General features: G+C 41.9%; 1 protein-coding gene across 1 annotated transcript; it reads left to right on the forward strand.

Annotated features, from left to right (window-relative positions):
• Nucleotides 1-273: 273 nt before the first annotated feature.
• Nucleotides 274-16,565, forward strand: rem2 (RAS (RAD and GEM)-like GTP binding 2). The gene is made up of 5 exons (XM_010889031.5): nt 274-679; nt 3,003-3,318; nt 3,996-4,069; nt 10,578-10,755; nt 14,683-16,565. Exons 1-5 carry the CDS (start codon nt 659-661, stop codon nt 15,006-15,008), a joined length of 915 nt encoding a protein of 304 aa, XP_010887333.1. The 5' UTR covers nt 274-658; the 3' UTR covers nt 15,009-16,565.
• Nucleotides 16,566-20,850: the final 4,285 nt, after the last annotated feature.

Here is a 20,850-nt window from a genome sequence, read left to right on the forward strand (position 1 = left end):
TCAGTGGTTTGGTAAAGCTTCTATACGGCCTACAGGTATTGCTTCGCAAGGTGTGTAAAATCTTTTGAGGAGAGCCGCCTGCTTTGTTCTGCATGAGTCAGTTCTGCAGCCAGTATCAGTCAAAGCAATGTATCTTCTCAGTCAAAGACGCGGCCCTGATGCACTTAGTAAAAAGGAGACACAGGGGAGTGGTATTTTGTGTGTGTGTGTGTGAGAGAGAGAGAGAGAGAGAGAGAGAGAGAGAGAGAGATGCGCTATGTATGAAGCGCAGGTATATCTACGTTCACCGGAGGGGATTCTTGGGCGTTGGGACAAGAGGAGGGGATGCGTAAGGGGGCGTGCTATATTATGTGGACGCGAAGAGCCGCTTATTCATAATTCTACTAGCCGCAGGTGTAGGGCCGGCCACCTATTGACATGCTCTGCACTGTTCTTCAATCAAAGCCTACACATCGAGTCCAAGGGGTATGAGGAATTACGCGCCGGTAAAGGGTTTCGCAATTTTAACTGACATTTAATGCGCGTCTGTTGTATACCCTCATACATAATTGCCGTGCCTGTATGGGAGAAAGATCGAGTAAGCTGCGAGAGCAAATTACTTGACGTGGATGATGGTGGTCGCGATTAAGGACTTTCTTTGTCAAAAATAAAGGAATAAATGAACACGATGACTGACCAGGTAATGTGAGATACATTGTTTTCAGCACACACCTCGCTCTATGCCAAACGTTTTCTTTGCGTTAAGTAGGCTAGCTAGACACAGGTACTACTGGATCTTTACACTCCGGTTCGCTGTACACACCCTCTGAGCTTCGACGTAAGTGGCATTCTAGTAGAAAGAGCGCGCTGACAATTTCAAAGCTGTCACTTTGTTTACGCGCAACACTCCATCCGCCTGGGCTGGCATCCAAAAGGTGCGAAAATAAACTGTGAAATTAAACGATACTATTTTCATAAGGAGATAATTCTCGATTTTATAATAAATGTACAAAATTAGTTACCGTATTTTAATGTTGTATCTGCATAATTACTCAAAACCTAAAATAGCAACATTGGAATTAACATGTGAACATGATTGGGAATTAAAACTGAATCTAATAATTACACAATAGGGTAAACTCAACACCAACTGTAGCCTAGCAGCAATAGTAATTGACATCCTAGAGTGGTAATAATAACAACGCAAGCAAACAGAATTATAGCAACAAATGCATTGTCTGGAAGCCTACTGTACTGCTGTTTGCTATAGCCTCGTTCTGTGTGTTACCGTTTACCCTAGTTTTCAACGTCAGTCACTCTGGGTGAGATTAGCTGATGACACACTTCCCTCAGCCGTGTTACAGAGTATTGTCTGTCTTCTTTATCCCTCCCATGTGTCTCCTAGATAAAAAGACCATGATTAATTAATTAGACCCTATCAATTAGTCTAATTGGTTCAGTGGCTAAGTCCAGCAGTAAACTATCCCTGTGTGTCACTGGCTCAAGCACAAGCACACCTGCTCCTTGCTGTCTGTTGGCTGGTTACTGGCTCCTAGGGTGACTGCACTGGCTAGATGAATTGCAGTATTAATATTGATGGAGGTCATCTGACTGACCTGGAGCTGTGTACATGCTGAACGCTCCCAGCAACACTGTTGTTCAAGGCCAACTGCTGGCTCTGTCAGCCCTTACTGTTGTGGAAAACTGAGAAGAGTGAAGCCTATACAATAAATGCTTATGAATGTGCTTGCCTGCTTGTGTGTACGTGTGAGGCATACTTGTGAGCACACTCGCACACACATACGCACACACGCATACGCACACACACACAGAGGCCCATCACTGAACTGTACAGTACCCCCTCTGTTACATAGTTTAATAACTCTATTTCTCTATTCCTCTGCTTTTATATGTTGTCTCTTTGTTCATCTCAATTTCTCTCTCTCCGTGTAATTCGGTCTGGCAATACTAATAGGCTCACTGTATCGTTTTTGTCAAGTGTTGTAAGGTGGTTGGTCTAAGGCCTGTACAACACTGAATAGTTGTTGACCATTTTACAGGACAGCAAAGCCCAGGCAGACTGGGAAATGTTTAGGGAGGCCTCTAAGGAGAACATCAATTACTTCACTCCCAGAAAAGCTAAACACCTTCATCACACTTTTCTAGGAAAACAACAGAGAGCCCCAAGGGAGACCCCCCCCAAAAAACACTTCTAATGTGGACATTGAGCTTAGATTTTCTCTGGACAGCAGGAGTAGGGCTTTGAAGCATGGAAATCCTCACTAGCCTTCTGGTCCGGGCAGCAGTGTCCTCAGAACATGCGCAGATCAATTAGCGGGAGTGTTTACAGTTAACCTTTTCACTGCAGTTTTTCCCACTAGGTAATCAAGCTAACTGACTGCTGCCTGATAGTGTTTTATATTATTTTACTTGTTTTTTCTTTCTTGTAGCTGAAACTAAGCCAGCCTGTCAACCTAAATGGAATGGGGGGTGCTGCTAAAGAGTGCAGCACACATAGGCCTACAATGGAAGAGTTCTGTGCACCATAGAGCAATATTCTTGAAGTGTGATTTGTCAGCATCAGCTAACCTATTGTATCTAACAGAAGCAGCCTGTCAAACTTTACATGAAACAAAAGGGAACATGAATGCTAAACATAAAGTTGATTTGTCCGGTACTTCTGAAGTTGATTTGTCGACATCAGCTAAGCATCACAAGCATTTTTCTACATTTGCATCCACATCTCCTATAAAAGCGGATGTGACAAATAAAATATTGAAACTCTAAGCACTTCTCACCTTTAATGACTCCCTTAGTGCTCTCAACTCTAAGCTGAAAGGGGTCTTGTCCACTGTGGTGTGTACTCACTACCGTGGTCTTTTACTCACTACCGTGGTCTTTTACTCACTACCGTGGTCTTTTACTCACTACTGTGGTCTTTTACTCACTACCGTGGTCTTTTACTCACTACCGTGGTCTTTTACTCACTACTGTTGTCTCACACTCTTTTTTGTCTCCCTCAGTACAGCATGTTTCTCACTACTGCTCCCCCTCTGAGGAGAGGAAGCACACCTCTACCAATTAAGCACCAGCTGAGGCGAGAGGAAGCCGTATCAGAGGACCATGATTGGATACCAGGGATTGATGAGCCTGCTATGTTGCCAATCAGTGACACTCTTGGCCGGGATGAATCATTTAGTCAAGCATCAGAGGGATATCATGGGAGTGCTATAAGGATCGTGCTGCTTGGGCAGAATGGGGTTGGGAAATCAGCACTAGCTCTGTCCCTGGCTGGACTGTCAGACAGATCACTGTCAGTGGACTCTGAAACAGCCTGTGGTAAAGTTCTTCAGTGTGTGTATTTCCTGTGTGTCCGCTTGTGCGTATGTGTTGGAGTATGCAGTACACAAAGGATACCAACTTTATATCAATTGGCCTTATGTCAGCTGCCACAAGATAGCGACATCATTCTGAGTCGTGCTCATGAACATTGCTTTTTCCGTTTTCTAAGTGCCGTCTCAAGGCGGAGAGATGACAAGACAAACCACCAGTCACAATGTGCTCTCTGAAAGGTCAGGGTAATAATAACACCAGTGTTGGGCTAATCAGTCAACCAATCAATGGCCCAGCAGTGTGATGGGCACACAGCTCTACAGGAGGCCCTGCCAGAGACATGTCATGAGGAGCCCACCTACACATTAGTCATTATAGATCTCAGAGTTCTTGCAGAGTCAAGGTTTTCTGGTATTTGTAACCTGTCTCTTTCGCTAAACTCTGCATTCTATTTGGGGCATCCAAAGGTCTATTTGTTGGCCACAAAAGTGTCCCAGATCTTTATTCCATTCCTCAGACTATCCTTTTGCAATAGGGTAAACTACAGACCTACATAACTCCTTTGTATCCACTTGAAAAGCCTTTGCGAGCATGTTTACTGTATATGTGTGTGTTTGCGCGTCCCTTTGTGTAGGAAGTCTCACTCTGTACTGTATGTTTGTGACGAGCATTTCTGTTTCCAGGGGAAGGCTACGAGCGCACGGTGTCAGTTGATGATGAGGAGAGTGCTGTCATCATTTATGATAACTGGAAACAGGTGAGCTATTTATGGCATAATGTCATTCTATTACCGTGTAAGGTATTACCGTGTTATACCACCAGTCTCAGGACAGTCTGTTAATTCACTTTGCAATTCACTTTGCCTGAATAGTATTGATTCAATTATTGTTTATGTCACTGGATTTTAAATTACAATGTATTTTACTTAGTCTTTAAACTTTCAGGCTGAGATACAGGATGTGTGTGTGTGTGTGTGTGTTTATTCCTCTGTGTGCAAGCACATGTGAGAACCCCATAGGCAGTGGCATCCGTGAGGGTTTATTAGCCCACTTCATTTTTTTATTTTCTCTTACAAAACTTGGTATTGCTTTCACATTAATGAGATTTCCTCCAATTTCTGTCTGAGTGCAGTCTTATGGATTTTCAGTCTTTATTTGGACAGATCCTGTAGCTTGAATACTGTAGCCTGAATGTGTACAATCCTTCTCTTAAGGCACATTTTGTATGGTATTTCAAATGGCCTTTGAATGAGATTGTGTTGTCATATTCAATGAGTTAAATGGGGCTAGAGGAGCACAGCTGTTATTTGGATCATCTGTGTTATTATGTGATGTGCCGTGTGTGTGTGTGTGTGTGTGTGGCCCTGAGGATTGGATTATGATAAAGTACACTCAGTATGTAATAGTTTAATACCATGTAACAGCCTTCTGTCATATTGTTGGTACAGGCAGTGTGCACAGTGATAGAACCTCGTGCTTGGTTCTACATGTACAGTAGAAGCTCTGTGATTGGAATTCTAAGTGTTTACCACAAATATAGTCTTTGTTATGCATGGGAACCTTTCGATTTAAATATCTTAACTTTGCTTAACTTCTGTGATAATGACTTTACAAAGCCCCTAGTCTGGCGCGGAGATTTTGGTTGACTTCTTTTATCATTTAAACCTCAGGGGAACTTCATTTAAAGGCTTTCCACTTGTATTGCAGCAGTATCTACTTTGGCCTTTTTACAATATGACTGACTTATATGTGGTTGTATGCTTTTGACATATATATGTTGATAATTTACATGCATTTGACGTATATATGTTGATAATTTACATGTATTTGTTTACAATATATTGAACATTAAGTAATGTAATATATTTAACAGCATCCATACATATTTATAGGCAATAGTCTGTAGCAATGTCCACCAGCCACAGGTAGGAAGACATCTAGAAAACAAGCAGATCACACAGTTACCTACACAAGGACCCATTGCATATCCCAACAAATAGAAGCTCCACCTGAACAGAAAACAATTCCCAAGGGTAAAATTTACATAAACAACAAGCTGACAGATGTAAAACTCCCTGGCATTTAAAAAAACAGTCATAACGAATATTAACACCAGTAAAGCATGCTGGGATACTGAGTGGGACTCCTGTCACCACTATTACATTTATGTATGAAAAATACAGGAATAAAGAAATATATTGCATTAAATATACAGTATATGTGATATATATAGGCAGTATGCTATACATTCAAATGCTATACATTTAAGGTACACGACAGAAACAAAATACATTTTCTATTTATAATCCTGTTCTCAGATTCACAAAAAACGTAAAAGAATCCTTGAAATTGCCTCACATAGGAAGCTACAGTTGGAGAAGCAGCAGTACCTGACAAAGCTGCTAAATACTAAGTCTCAAACCATGTGGAACTCAAAATAAATGTACACACAACTTCCCCTCATTACATAACATACTGCATATGTTACTTAAATACTTTATAGACAGTCTGGGTGAACTGCTAATGTAACATTTCTGTATATTTTTAAAATGTATTTTATATTTATGTTAAAAAACATTTCATAAATATGTTATGATCATAAATAAATATTTTTTTGAGTTCCCCCAAATATACTGTATGTATGTATATATTTATACATGAGATTTCCATATGGGTCTGTTTCTCCTCCCTCTATCGCCTCCTGAGTTGACCTCTTTCTTACAGCTGTGTCATCTCAAAATTCATCTGCCCCTGTCTCCTCTCACATCCCCCTCATGTGATCCCTTATTTCTCTGACCTGAGCCGTTTTTGTCTCTGAAAGCCAATTCTATTAGTTATTTTGTGTGTGTAAATGCAAGCGCTAGTAAGCCATGGCAAGATAAGTAGGCCAGCAGGATTTTGAATGGCTCCAGTCCAGCAGCATTACAGGAACAGGGACTGGACAAGCTCCCACTCCCCTTAATACATACACAAACAACATACACAAACATACACACACCAACATGCATAAACAAACACATTGTCTGTCAGACTGACTAACCCATACCCTCCTCTCACCACTTCAGCTGACGCCATGACAAGCTGCCCATCAAACCAGACCCCTGACCCTGACAGGAGCAGTGCAGTGTTTGTATGAGTGTATGCATATTTTCGTGACGTGGCCCCAGAGGATATTGCCTAGCTCCAGTCCCTGGCTATCCCCTATTACATGGGTGCCCCACCCTCCCCATGTTACCATGGCGACCACTGGACTGAAGAAATCCCCAACATGTATCAGACCATGTAGAAGCAATGAACTACAGACTATCAGACCATGTAGAAGCAGTGAAACTACAGGCTATCAGATCATGTAGAAGCAGTGAAACTACAGACTATCAGACCATTTAGAAGCAGTGAAACTACAGACTATCAGACCATGTAGAAGCAATGAAACTACAGACCATCAGACCATGGAGAAGTAGTGAAACTACAGACTATCAGACCATTTAGAAGCAGTGAAACTACAGACTATCAGACCCTGTAGAAGCAGTGAAACTACAGACTATCAGACCATGTAGAAGCAGTGAAACTACATACTATCAGACCATTTAGAAGCAGTGAAACTACAGACCATCAGACCATGTAGAAGCAATGAAACTACAGATCATCAGACCATGGAGAAGCAGTGAAACTACAGACTATCAGACCATGTAGAAGCAGTGAACTATAGAGCATCTGGCTCCTGGGGGAAACACTAGATTGACTGTAGCTGTATGAGCCTCGTCATAAAACCATGTGAATATTTTGTGAATATAGTGTTTTATCGGATGAAACAATATTTAAAAATAGAGATAAAACATATGGAGATTACAGAGTCGTTCCTGGGTTTCCAGCCTAATCACACCTGCTGCTACTCAAGTTGAACCGAGTTCCATGTCAAAGCAACCACGTAACAGTCACACACACACACAGCCAACCAGCCACTTCATCACAGAGCATCTCACACACACACACACACACAGCCAACCAGCCACATCATCACAGAGCATTTCACACACACACAGCGGCGCTCCGAGCGTCTCTTCAGCGAGCCCCTGGGAATTGCAGTGCTCCTGACGTCAGGCAGAAGAATGGCTTAAATAAGTCATCCAGCTACCTAAAATAGCCTGCATGCTTGGCCGTGACCTAACAGGCCAAGGATGTCTTCTGAATATGTGACATTTACTGTGCCATTGGCTATTCCCTGTGTACTTCACTCATGTAGCCAATCTGTGTTTTCATGGCTGTGGGTTGGCTCTCTAGTACCCTCTCTAATAACAGGCTGGTCACACCTGTCTGAACCAACCAGGCTTTCTCCAAGCTGGAGGTCCAGTTCTCAGTGTGGGGCCATTCATTTTTGTACCAGCTAGTTCACTGTCTACTGGAGATGTCCATCATTTCTAAATAATCGTTAAGTGAGGTTTTTACAAGTCCTGTCAAAGTAGGACAGTGCATGAAAGCCATTTTGAAGAGGATGTTGTTCTGTTTGTGTGCACACTCGGTTTTGTTGGTGCTGAGATATAAGTTTGCATCATTGTGTTGTGGATGTGCAAATGGAAGCAGCAGTTATGTTGTGTTGCAATGTCTGTTTGTGTATCTAGGGAAGTGTTGTTTGTAATGTGCCTGTAGCAAAGTCAGTTTGTTGAGTTGTGTGTTTGTTTGTTTATGTAAAGAAGAGTTCTGTACTGATCTGCACAGAAAAAAAGAGAGTTCTGTGTGTGTCAGAAACACCCTAAAATAAAACCTGAGAATCTAAACTCTAACTTAATATTTATTGTTTTTATTTCAAATCCAAACTTTACATTATAGAGCTAAAAGAAGAATGAAATGATTACTTTCCTAAATGGTCACTGTATTTATCTCCCTAGTGAGTCCACTCCTCTCTCCATATTCTACTCGACTCATCGTTCTCTTGACCTCTTTCATTCTCTCTTCTCTTGATTTGGGGCACGATCTGTATTCAAGTCTGATATTTGTTTTAAGTTTCAGGTTCTGTTTGTGTCCCAGAACACTGGACATGTGTACCTAAAGAGGGCAGTTACCTTTTCTGGGTCCATACATGACATTACATGACATGATACAAAATATTAGTGAACAAGTACAGTACATAAGAACTTTTAAAAGATAATGCAATGAAAATACAATTACAGTCCATTTCTATGCTGAGACAAATGTTTTGTTTGAGCTGGCCTTCGAATCCTGGGCTCACATGGCAATATAATATTAGGATTTGATTATTCAGGCCACAACACAACTTTTTTAGGTTGATACTACAGGGGTGTGATACAGCCCCAGTGTCAACAGTATTTTACATTCCCCTACAGGTGTGAATGCCGCACAAACAAAGGAGGTCTGAGAAGCATCCTATACTCCCACATAAACAGACCTCATGTAAACAAGCCAAACAAATAGGGGTGGGGGCTTTTTAATTTAGTCTATTCAGCACCATCTGTTCACTACACTCTATTTACCACTGTCTATTTAGTATAGTCTATTTAACACAGTCTATTTAGTACAGTCTATTTTCCACAGTGTATTTAGTACAGTCTATTTACCACAGAGTGTTTTAAATAATTTATTCGCTAGGGTCTGTTCACTACAATTTATTTACCACATTCTATTCACTACAGTATACTTTTAGTAAAGTCTATTAACTAAATAATATTTACCATACTCTACCATGTACTACAGTCTATTCACCCTAAAAGTCTGATTACTACAGTCTGTTTATTACAGTGTATTTACCAGTTTATTCAGTTTATTCACTACAATCTATTTACTACACTTATTTGAAGGGATTACATTGATGATTTTATAAGGATCCTGACCTAATACCACCAAAAGTGTCTGCTCTCTTCTTGGGGTCCATTGTATTGTATTTTCTGTTGGAATCTTTATGAAACAGGCTAAACAAATGATCAGTTTTAAGTCAGGAGATGCTCTTATATCAACCTCAGTTTTCTTTTATACAAAATATTCCCAATATATTTGTTCTAGTAAATGTCATGTAGATTCATTACTTGCACATCATACTGAATGTAATTCATGGTCAAAATGTCAGGTTGCAGTTGGATTGCTATTTATGGCTTCTCTTCTCAGGAGACCCTGAGGAATAATTATTTGTGGTATGTATAGGGTGACATGCTGATTTGACTTTCACAACCTCACTTTGGCTATTTCCGACCTTCTCCTTTCCAGTTAGGTTAAGGTTAGGCTTAGGTTTTTTTTGGGGTCCCTCGAGGATAGAAAAACAAAAACATTTGTGTGTGTGTACTTGCATGTTAGTTCCTGTGTGTGTGGGGAAGGATGTACACCCTGACAGATGGCCTGAGCAGGCAGCAGTGAAATAGAACACAGAGAAGCTGCCTGACTAGTGTAGAGTTAGCAAGCATCGCTCTGATGGAAAGCCTTTTTACTTCACAGTTACCCTGGAGAGTTCTCGATTAATGACACCGTCAATCAGTCTCCGACGTGGCAGTGTTTCTCTTCGCTGCTTTCAACGATTAGTGGTTGTGTCCACCTCCACAAAGTCCCCCACCCCTCCTCCCCCTTCGTCCCCCTCTCCTCCCCCCACCTCCGCGCCCCCAGACGGTGACAGGTGGCCAGGCTCACTTCCGCGCCGCTAGCTCCCCTCCCCTCCTCCGCAAAAAGATGGAGTTGGTTCCGGAGGCCGTGACTCCTGCTGTGGGGCACAATCCACTCCGGCTTGTGGGAGTTGTAAATGTTTCAGTCGGAGGGTCTCTGTGGGGCTGACATTCATCTTCAGGGCCATGTAGATGTAGGACACAGACACAAACAGAATGTATGTGTACCATGTTGGGTTGGGTGAGGGGACTGGGCCGCTCTGAGTGACTGACTGCATCTGAGAGGTCTGTCCTCCAGAGGCTCAACTCAATACCCAGGCACGACTAGAGAACAGGACAGCCCTGAAAAACAGTGCTGCAGAGGGGATTGGCCAGGCAGCAGAATATGTCATGTGGGATTACAATAACCTTCGACAGGTGATAAGAACCGTCTCAATAGTACTGAAATAGGAGGCTATGAAATGTGAAAGCTGGATAATCATCGTCCCTCTGCTGGAAACGTTTATTATTTCCATATTAACTGCATTTTAACCAGGTAGCTTTTGCCCTGGGTGTCTGTGTGGATTTTAATGTGGTCTAATCTTTAGCTTTTTCGCTCCATATTTACGAAACAAAAAAATAAATAATGTGTGTATGTGTGTGTATGTGTGTTGTGCTGCTCCAGGACCTGTCCAAGCTGCAGTGCGAGGTGGTCGTCCTCGTGTTCTCAGTGACTGACCGGAGAAGTTTCCATCGCACCGCACAGCTCCGCCTCATCCTCAGGGAGTCACTGCCCCACACTCCCATCATCCTTGTGGGCAACAAGAGTGACCTTGTCCGTTCTCGGGAGATCAGTACAGAAGGTACAGACTACTAAGGACATGTCACTGTACTGTAACACACACACACACACATTACAGTAACACGTGAGCTCCCACAGTGTGGTATAATGTACAATCTACAGCACAGTGTATAGACATTATATAGTACTAATTACCCTATAAATCTCTTTTTCCCAACCAATCTCATCTATTCTGCTGCAGTGTTAAACAGTCAGTTCAGCATGGCCCATCTATTCCCCTGTTGTCATTTGTCTCCATAACTGTATTTCCATTTGAGAACCAGAGATGGTTTATCTGTGATCACCAAAAAATCCATTCTTGTCTATTGTGAGGAGCAATATGGGAAGATAAATGTTTTTCATTGCAATCTTCTTATGAGCGAAACATAAATTAAACCCTGTTATTGTTACTGGATGAACCCATAAGAATCAGTTTGGCTTAGTGATTTACTGCCAGATGGCTTCCAGTGAATAGAAAAGCAAACATTCTCTGGGGAGGGAAATCAAGTTGGCTACCTTTAGTTTTTGTGGCCATTGTCCAGGTTTGACACAGTTAACTGTGAACACTAGAGTAGCAGAACTGCTTATATATGTATCCAGACTGTCTGTTACACTAAATTTTACAGTAAGCGACAGAAAATAGGCCACAAGCTCCCATTATTTAATTTTTTTAAATTCTTCTTTAGTCATACTTGTTAACAATGAAAGCAGTGACCTCTACCAACTGTATGTGTGTTTGTTGACACACTTCCTTCTTACACCACGTTTACACATCCACCTCCACCCTTATCGGGGTACTCCTGCTGTATGTTGGGGTACTTCAACAGTATTTTGGGGTACTTCAGCAGGATGCCCTGTACTTCAGCAGGATGCCCTGTCCCGTGTTGTATTTGTCAGCCTTTTCCTGCTTTTTGGATTATCCCTATAGAACCGAGGGCGGGTGTCACTATCTTACTGTGTGTGTGTGTGTTTTCACACTAAACCCACAAACACCAGCCGGCATTCAGATGCTCACACTTTCACACCTCTCGCTCCTCTGGTGGTGAGGTGTGTGACAGGAATGTGTGCCATGGTGAAACGCTGTGATTAGGGGAAGAGCAGTGAAAAGGGACAAATGTCTGGGATGTCCCAGAGTAAGTTTAGGAAAACGTGTTTCCGCCTGAAATAAAACGTTCAGACAGAAAACCCCATGTACTAGTTTTACCGTTCGTTGAAGAACAAGGCACAACAATGTGCATGTACAATGTCTTGGTGTTTGGTTCTGCTCCTCTGGGGTAACTCACTGCCATCACATGATTGTGCATACGATACTACAAAAACAATATCAACACCATAATAATATTAAAGCAATCAGCATAGGCAATGAGCAAGGTACATTGTACCGATCAGAAATCGTACAGATTGAAATCGTATATTCTGATAGGAGCAATCTGACATCCAACTGATGCATCACTGGTTAATTACCAGACAGGTTCCCTGACTAAAGTGGCTAGGCTAATTTCCACACAGGTTCCCTAACTAAAGTGGCTAGGCTAATTACCAGACACATTTCCTGACTAAAGTGGCTAGCCTAATTACCACACAGGTTTCCTGACTGAAGTGGCTAGCCTAATTACCACACAGGTTTCCTGACTAAAGTGGCTAGGCTTATAACCACACAGGTTTCCTGACTGAAGTGGCTAGGCTAATTACCACACAGGTTTCCTGACTGTAGTGGCTAGGCTAAGATTTATTTAAACAGTGTCGATATGGTTGACCTGAGAATAGACGGGTGTTGTTGGGATTTTGCAGAACACTGCTGTGGTCAGCATATTCCCTCTCTGAGAGAAATGTAGTAATGATGTGGTCATCAATAAGGTAATGCTACATCTTTCTTATCCTTGTATTCTGACAGGCCTTTGTAAATAAATTGTCTATGACAGGGTGAAACCCCACTCAAGTGTAATAATATTATACTGTTGAATAAGCTATTCTATATGTATTTGCTACTTAAAAAGTGGAAAGTAAGTAAATATTTCATTACACACAATGGTTAGTCATTTCAAATGTTATATTTTTAGCCATGTACTGAGTTGTAACAATATTCACATAAAAGTATTATAGATAAGGAAAAATAACAAATTATATTTAAACATGTTTACGATTTTGTTTGTGCTTTAATGGTTGCACTTTGTCATGGCAACGGGTCACTTTTCTTTCTGCTATCATTGCAGATTGCAGGATTTAGGCTAACAGATCCAGGAGTTTAGGAAAGTTCAATTTGTTTTCAAATTCTTTGTCTGAATGATCTGAGGGAAATATGTTACTCAAATGTATTTATACATTTGGCAGGACTTTGTTTCTTTGCACCAAATTCTTTGGGCATTGTGCACTTAGTGTACAGTATATTTTCCAGATAGGCTCTCTCAACATAGCAAGGCCATGCTCACTGAGTTTCTAAATAGTCATGTTTTTTATTCATTTATCACGGTGGTCAGGTATTCTGCCACTGTACTCTTTGCAGGTCAAGGCAGCGTTTGTTTTTTTCTGTTGATTCTTTCCGGAAGTGTGTCAAATATTTATGTTTGTTTTCTCATGATTTTGTTATGTCTTGCTATGTTGCTCTCCTGAGGCTCTTTGGGGTCTGTTTGTGTTGCCTTTGTCACTCTCTCTTCTCTCTCTCTGTTATTTCCTCTCTATCTCGTCCCTCTTCGTGACTGCTCTTGAAGAGCTGTGAGGGACACAGCCCTGCTTAGTCATAGAGAACAGGAGTCTCCCTCCACCCCCCTCCACCACCCCCCTACTATGATCTCATGTTGATCTCATCTCTTTGTGGAACATGTCTCGGCTCAACTCAGAGCTGCTCTCCTTATTCAATTAAATTTCATTTAATTTTGATTCCACTATTAACAGGTTAAGACTCCATGCAATCAGCTGTTCTATCTATGTTATATGTATATGAAGATAAGCCCAGCCATCTTATTAGGGATTTGTTTCCTTTACACCAAAAAAATAATTTCAGCAATGTCTAGTGTCTGATTTATAATGGACTGAACATTTTAAATGCGATGTAAGAATGCTCATTCAGTGTCTAGTTTATTAAGTACACCATTCGGACCCCTTTTCCTCCAGAACAGGCTGAATTATTTGGGGCGAGGATTCTAAAAGGTGTCGGAAATGTTCCACAGGGTTGTTTGTCCATGCTAAAGTGATTGCAAAACAACAAGCAGGCTGCAAACAGCCCTTTCCATCTCATCCCAAAACTGCTCTGTTAAGTTGAGGACTGGATACTTAGCAGACCACTCAAGTAAACTAAACTGATTTGTTGGACTGGTCAATAATTTTCCACTCTTCAGTTGTCTGCTGTTGTTGGCAGTTGAGTAACTTCTTGTTTTTAGCTGATAGAAGTGGAACATGGTGTGCATCCGTGATAAGGCCCAACGGGTTTTGCATTCCCAAGATGCCATTCTGCACATCAGTGTGTATTGTTACTGTGTGTTGGTGACCAGCCTGTTAGCTTGCATAGCTCTAGCCATTCTCCTAAGACTTCTGTAATCAACAAGGAGTTTTTGCACTCAGGACAGCCGTTGGCTGGATCATTTTTCTTATTGAACCCTAGACAATGCCGTGCAAAAATAGCCCAAGGAGGCGGACATTTCTGAGATACTGTAATTGGCATGCCTGGCACTTGAGATCATACAACACTGTTTTCCCCATGCTATCATTCAATCAAACTCAACGCCTGTTTCCCTTAAAAAAAAACAAGCCAGAGCCACTCTGTCTGTAGGAGCCATCCATTTTCATGGAACAAGAGTAGTGTACCTAACAAACTGGCCGCTGAGTGTTCCTAGTCAATCAGTATGTGTTCCTTTCAATGTTCAGTGACACCGTCATTAATGAACACCAGAGTTAGATTCTGATTGTAACTGTTTGCCTGTGGCCGTCCCCACCCCACCGCTCCGTGTTCTAGAGGCACACTCCAGTGCCATGATGTATGACTGCCAGTACCTGGAGCTGTCAGCTTCCCTAGACCATGGGACAACCGAGCTGCTGGAGGGAGCCGTGAGGGCTGCCAGGGGCGACTGCGTGGGACCGGGTTGGACGGAGGGGGACCCCGGGGCAGGCCGCAGGGAGAGCCTGACCAGCAGGGCCAAGCGGTTCCTGTCTGGCCTGGTGCCGCGCTCCTACGGCCGAGGAGACAGAGACAGGGGCCAGTACAGGGAGATGAGCAGACAGCGAGGAAGCAAGATCCTCCGACAGAAATCCCGCTCCTGTCATGACCTCAGCGCCATGTGAAACACCAGATGGACTGTGAGAAAGGGGGGGGGGGGGGTGAAAAGCGGAGGGGAAAGAATGGAGGATGACAATGGGGAAAGGGGATGAGTTTTGGAGGGAGGAGCGGGAGGCGGACATGGTGTGGAGAGAGATGGGGAGAGATGAGTCCTGGTTGTGTCGTTATGTCAAGAGAAAAACCCAAGAATGATTAAAGAATCAAGTAAAAGAGAGGCGATTTGGAAATGATTGCGTCACAAATGATCCCTCACCCAAGAGGCACACACTCTCTGATTATGTATAGGCTGATAGAGATCTAATGTAGACCCTGTTTAAAGCATGCTGTTCCACCATGCTCTGCAACCATGGAGAGTTGTAGAGATAAGACTCTCCCTGTAGGCCCATGTTGTAATAATAACAACAGCATCCTGGTTCCCCCTCTTATCGGCTAGTAGCTACAGTTTATAGTTCCTCCCTTCCCTGTGATCTTGCAACGCAAGACAGTTTATAAAAGCCTCATCCATGCACTTTCTATACCGGTGTTTCCGATCGCATTTCATGTTGCTGCATAATCCCTTTAGGTCAGATATTGATTTCAGCGATATTCAATAATCCCACTGAGAAGAAACCTTGGTTGGAGTGGGTCATATTACAGGATCCATCCTGGAAATAAAAATGATGTATTGTGGTTAGAGGAAATCTGCCCACCAATTACAGTCCCCTTTTACTGTGACTTTTCTAAACATATCTACACTTATTTAACAAGGCCACAAGTATAGATGCTGCTACAACTGAGCCTAGCTGAGTAAATTGCTCTAAATTAAAAGAAACTTGTGGCCAGAGTAGCTCCCTTCTACATGATTTGAGTATCCTATATGGGACCACAGAACCCACTGCACTAACTCCTGACAGAACCCACTTCACTAACTAATGACAGAACCCACTTCACTAACTCCTGACAGAACCCACTTCACTAACTAATGACAGAACCCACTTCACTAACTCCTGACAGAACCCACTTCACTAACTAATGACAGAACCCACTTCACTAACTCCTGACAGAACCCACTTCACTAACTAATGATAGAACCCACTTCACTAACTCCTGACAGAACCCACTTCACTAACTCCTGACAGAACCCACTTCACCAACCTATGACACAACACACTTCACTAACTCCTGACAGAAACCACTTCACTAACTCCTGACAGAACCCACTTCACTAACTCCTGACAGAACCTACTTAACTAACTCCTGACAGAACCCACTTTACTATCTCCTGACTGCTGCTGAGTCAGAGCACCTTGGGTTGCTACCGGATGACTGTGGCTGAGTCAGAGTATCTTGGGTTGCTACAGATCACAGGAATTGGTGGTTGAGAAGATGACAAAAAAGACAAGTTCCTGTGGCTGTTTATGTTTTCATGTTAGAATGTTTTTTACACAAAGGAGTTGTATACATAAATAACATAAAGTTACATATACACTTTCCTCCGTTACTATAGGGATGTTGAAGAATGTCTTATTCTTTTGGCTCTGTACTTTAAAAGTTTGAAATAAAAAAAATACTATGAGATTCAAGTAAAGATTCTCAGCTTTTATTTGAGTGAATTGGTCTAAATATTTGTTTTTCCATAGAGAACTGACAATACTTTTGTATGTAGTCCTTGTTTTATAGGGCACACAAAGTTTTGTGACAGATTGGACAAATTATGTTCAAATGAAATACTCATGTTTAGTACTTGATCACATCTGCCTGAAGTCTGTGACCAATTCACCTCACCAGATGGGTGTCTTCAGTGGTGATGCCTTTACTGCAGCCATCTTCAGTTATTTGTTTTTAGATCTTTCTCAAAGTCAAAGTCTTTGTATTTGTCAGATGCACCAAATAACCTGCCATTATTCTAAACAGTGAATTTCTTGTGTCATGGCACGCAACATCTACGCAGTAGACATTAAGAAATATATAAAGCAAAAATAATAGCAAAAATATACAGAATAATAGAAACTAGCAGCAATTTCAGAGAATGTAGAAATCAGAATATGGACAGTATATATAATAATAAGAATAATAAGAATAGAAATCTTAAATAGTATAAATATAAGTGTAGTAGTGCCTATAAATGGATTCATTAAAATGTGCTAATGTACATTGAATGTACATAGAAAGTCACCAAAGCAAATGAAGTGTTCATGTGATCAACGTTGCTGGTTGGGAGAAAGAACTGTGGGTCTGGAAGTCTGCGCCCTGGTGCTCCAGTAGCGTCTACTAGACGGCAGCAGTCTGAACAGACCGTAGTCTTTTATGGTGTTCTGCTTCCTAAGGCAGTGTGTATAGTAGATGCCTTGCATGGAAGGGAGAAGCTCCACAGCTCCGCTGACTTCAACACCCGCATTGAGTCTTCGAATCTTCCGCAAAAAAAAGATGTATTGGATTTAAATCTGGATATTAACCAGTCACAAATTTGGTCGGTCAAACATCTCACTAAACCAAAAGACACCCTAGTTGCTAGGGCCATATGTTTGGGGTCAGACTACGGTCTGTGATGAATCGCAATGAGTTTGGAGGCATTTGCTTTTACATTATTATGCCAGCTGTTTGTGAACCCTGCCAGTGGCAGTTATATAATCAATTATGAAAAGTGAGCTGGTTCCAGTGGCAGTCATATTGTATTGTGTAGAAAGAGGAGCTGATATTTCTTCATAATGCCCATGCTTTTTTGGTCATCCACCAGAGATCTTGGCCTGTCAGATTTCGTCGTTCTTTTTAATGATGCTCTAAATTGCTATTGTTGGTAAGCGTTGATTTTGGTTGGATGTTTCTGATACCTTAGGATGCTTCAGCTTCAAATTGGCTTTTTCATGTGAGTGTCTACGTTATGATGGACCGGCTGTTTAAATTGAATGTGAGAATGTACACGACGTGGCCAGTTTATTTGTCATGTTGACAGACACCAATAGACTCCAGACAAGACAGTGATAGCTCTGTAATGCATACAACAAATGTTGTGATGGAACACATCTGACCAGAAACCCCATCCACACCAATGCTTTTGGTGCCCTAAAGTAGATCGACCATGTATAAAATAGGTCTTCTATCATTTTAATGGTGAAACCCATATGTACACAATAAATCTCAAATAAAAGCTGTTTATCGACACTTTAATGTCATAGTAATTGCTCTGAAGTACAGGGAACAAAAAAGTATTTCACTGCCCCCAATAATTACAGAAGGAACTGTACATCCACTTAACATAGAACAGAGCTTTACTGTGGGGCTTGCGACAACAAACACTACAATAAATGTTCTGGAAACATTGCTTTGATGTTTTCTATGCATGTGGCAACAGCCTTGACATACATTAATCACTCATTTGTCATTGTCTATAATTACGCAATTGTCTTTTGAAAGAGAATAAATTAATTTTTGTTTGACGTCCTTGATGAAAGTTATGCTCTTGTCTCTTTTGTTAAAATCAACAACGACAATAGAGAGGGAAAAACAAATGTTTCGTAATGCCCTTGTTACACAGTCGGCCTAAAAGGGTTTTCTTTAAAACATTAGAAAATAGGATTTTGAGTTCAGGCACTGTATACAGAATGTGTCCTAGTTTAGTTTTCTGCTGTGTCAGTTCTCCAAGCAAAAGTACAACATCAACACTTTGGGGATACAAAATAAATTCAATGTAACTTCAATGTCAAAATTCTCTTTGAATTTGCATATGTTCCATGGTCTACCAACACCTTCCATCCAGAAAGAAAAAACAGTGTCCCGGTATTTCGCAATGCTTTCTACTTCACCCTGTTTGTTGGCAAGAGAGCATCATTGCCTTTCACGGGTGAATACAAAGCCCTAGCCACACATTCAGACGTACTGGTGAAGGAACACAGTTAACTAGTGATGTTGATGGGGGCAAACTGGAGGAGTGCCAGGTGAACTCTTCATGGTGAGTGAAGATAGGGACAGAGGAGTAGGAGGAGATGGGAGAGGAGGACTGATGGTTGCTGCGAGACTGACTGTTGTCAAGGAGACTAGGGGCTCAATTCAATCAAACTCGCTTTGCAGTATTTACGTAGTAGCTCTTTTTCTGAAGGTCAAATGAACTCAAACTGGCCCTGAGAATTCTATACTACCATGGTGACCCCCCAATTACAGGTATGCTTCCACTTTTTTTAATTCAAAATGTGTGGGCAGGGGATGAATATTGCCGATATAGACGCTGTGTCATGCCTGCCATAGCTCTCTTTTTAAAGGGTTTTTATTCACAATATTCATCCGATGCCCACACGCTCCATTCTGAAAAGTGAATGTGGAACTGTGAGGAAGGTCACCCCTGTAGTAGGTGTGAGTTTTCAGACAGTCCCCAGACTGGGAAGTCATTATTTTTGTCTATTATGCCCCAGTATGGTGACATCAAATGTTGGTCTACAGTGTTGTCTCTTTGCAACATCTCCCAGCAGAGGAAGCATCAAGTAAGATCAGATAAGAGCTCATTGGTGGACCAGGTGTCCTCCTTTAACTCTAGTGTCCAAACATAAAGTAAGATGGAACAACGCGTTTGGAGAAGAACGCTCCTTCAGCTTATGACCGCAATTAACATGCATTTGCCCAAACATGCTCTCACCAACTTTCCCTCTTTCAGATCCTGATGGTGTTCACCACCCTTTCTGGGTCTTGTTAGAAATCGGCGGTTTCGTATAGTGGTCAAATAAACCCATATCAAATCGAGGGAGAAGTTCGCTCAAGTTTATTGGAAAATTGCAGCACAGATGTCATTCAGTGAACGTTCCAATATCTTCTCACTGTAATGTTAGTTGCCAGCTAGCCTATACATTAAGGGCGTTTCTACCAAGCACAGATCATGTTTCTAGAAGTTAACCCCTCATGCCAGATGGTCACTGTAAACATTCCTGGGGTTATCAGAGCGCAACCTACAGAGAGATAATCTAAACAGAGAGGTTTCTGTTGTTCTCATTATCTAGGCTCATTCACCAACAATGAAACGTACATTCATATTGTAATTGTTAATGCTCAGATTCCACAGTCTCCTGGCCACAGTAGCTTTGATGCGACCATTCAATGAACCTGGGTGGCATTGAAGAGGTTGCGGCTTAGACTGTTGCGCCACTCGGCAGGTTGCATGGCAGTTAATTTGACCATGGTAAAAAGCTGCTGTGTAAATACAGCAAAGTGGGTTTGATTTAGTTGAGCTCATGAATCTTCACTGAAAGCTGATTAGTCTCTGAAATCGTGACAGATGCCATCTCACCCTCACATGCTGACTCATTCTCTGGGCATGGAGTCGACTGATGCAGACCTGAGGGACAGGGAGAGAGGTAAAGATTCAGGAGAGGTTAGTTTCGTGTCAGAGATCGTTTAAATACTGACCAATCTTCAGTTCAAAACAAGCAGACATCTTCTAAGTAGACAGGAGTGTATCTCTAAATACACTTCAATGGCAATATATTCTGTCTGTCGGTTCATATAAGACAGACAGCAGGAAGGGGAAGGAGCAGATTGCAGATGCAGTCAGCTGTTCCACACTACTAATAGCTGCCACGTTCTGAAGAAACTAAGAAACTGAGTGGCATTGAGGGATGCAGAAGACATTCCCCGGGGAATGGATGTGATCTGTTTTCATGGAGTAATGCCTCATTTCACCCCAAAAGGTCAGTGCTCTGACGTCCTACCCCAGCGCATATGGGGCAGGCTATAAATGCATTCTAACACAAAGCTTCTGAGGCCAGAGAAGCAACATTAAATACAGAACACTGTGGCTAAAATGGCTTTCTTATTCATCTTGATTTAGTTGCATAATAATCATGCCCCAGAGTACTGTGGAGACAACACATCATGCTAAGTGAT

The sequence above is a fragment of the Esox lucius genome, chromosome 3 (genome assembly GCF_011004845.1).
Source record: "Esox lucius isolate fEsoLuc1 chromosome 3, fEsoLuc1.pri, whole genome shotgun sequence".
Classification (NCBI taxonomy): Eukaryota; Metazoa; Chordata; class Actinopteri; order Esociformes; family Esocidae; genus Esox; species Esox lucius.

Excerpts from the sequence above, each read along its gene's own strand:
- rem2 (XM_010889031.5), top strand. The coding sequence starts at position 659 with ATGAACACGATGACTGACCAG. Across the intron at positions 680-3,002 it reads TGAACACGATGACTGACCAG|TACAGCATGTTTCTCACTAC; the intron begins GTAATGTGAGAT and ends TGTCTCCCTCAG. Across the intron at positions 4,070-10,577 it reads TTTATGATAACTGGAAACAG|GACCTGTCCAAGCTGCAGTG; the intron begins GTGAGCTATTTA and ends GTGCTGCTCCAG.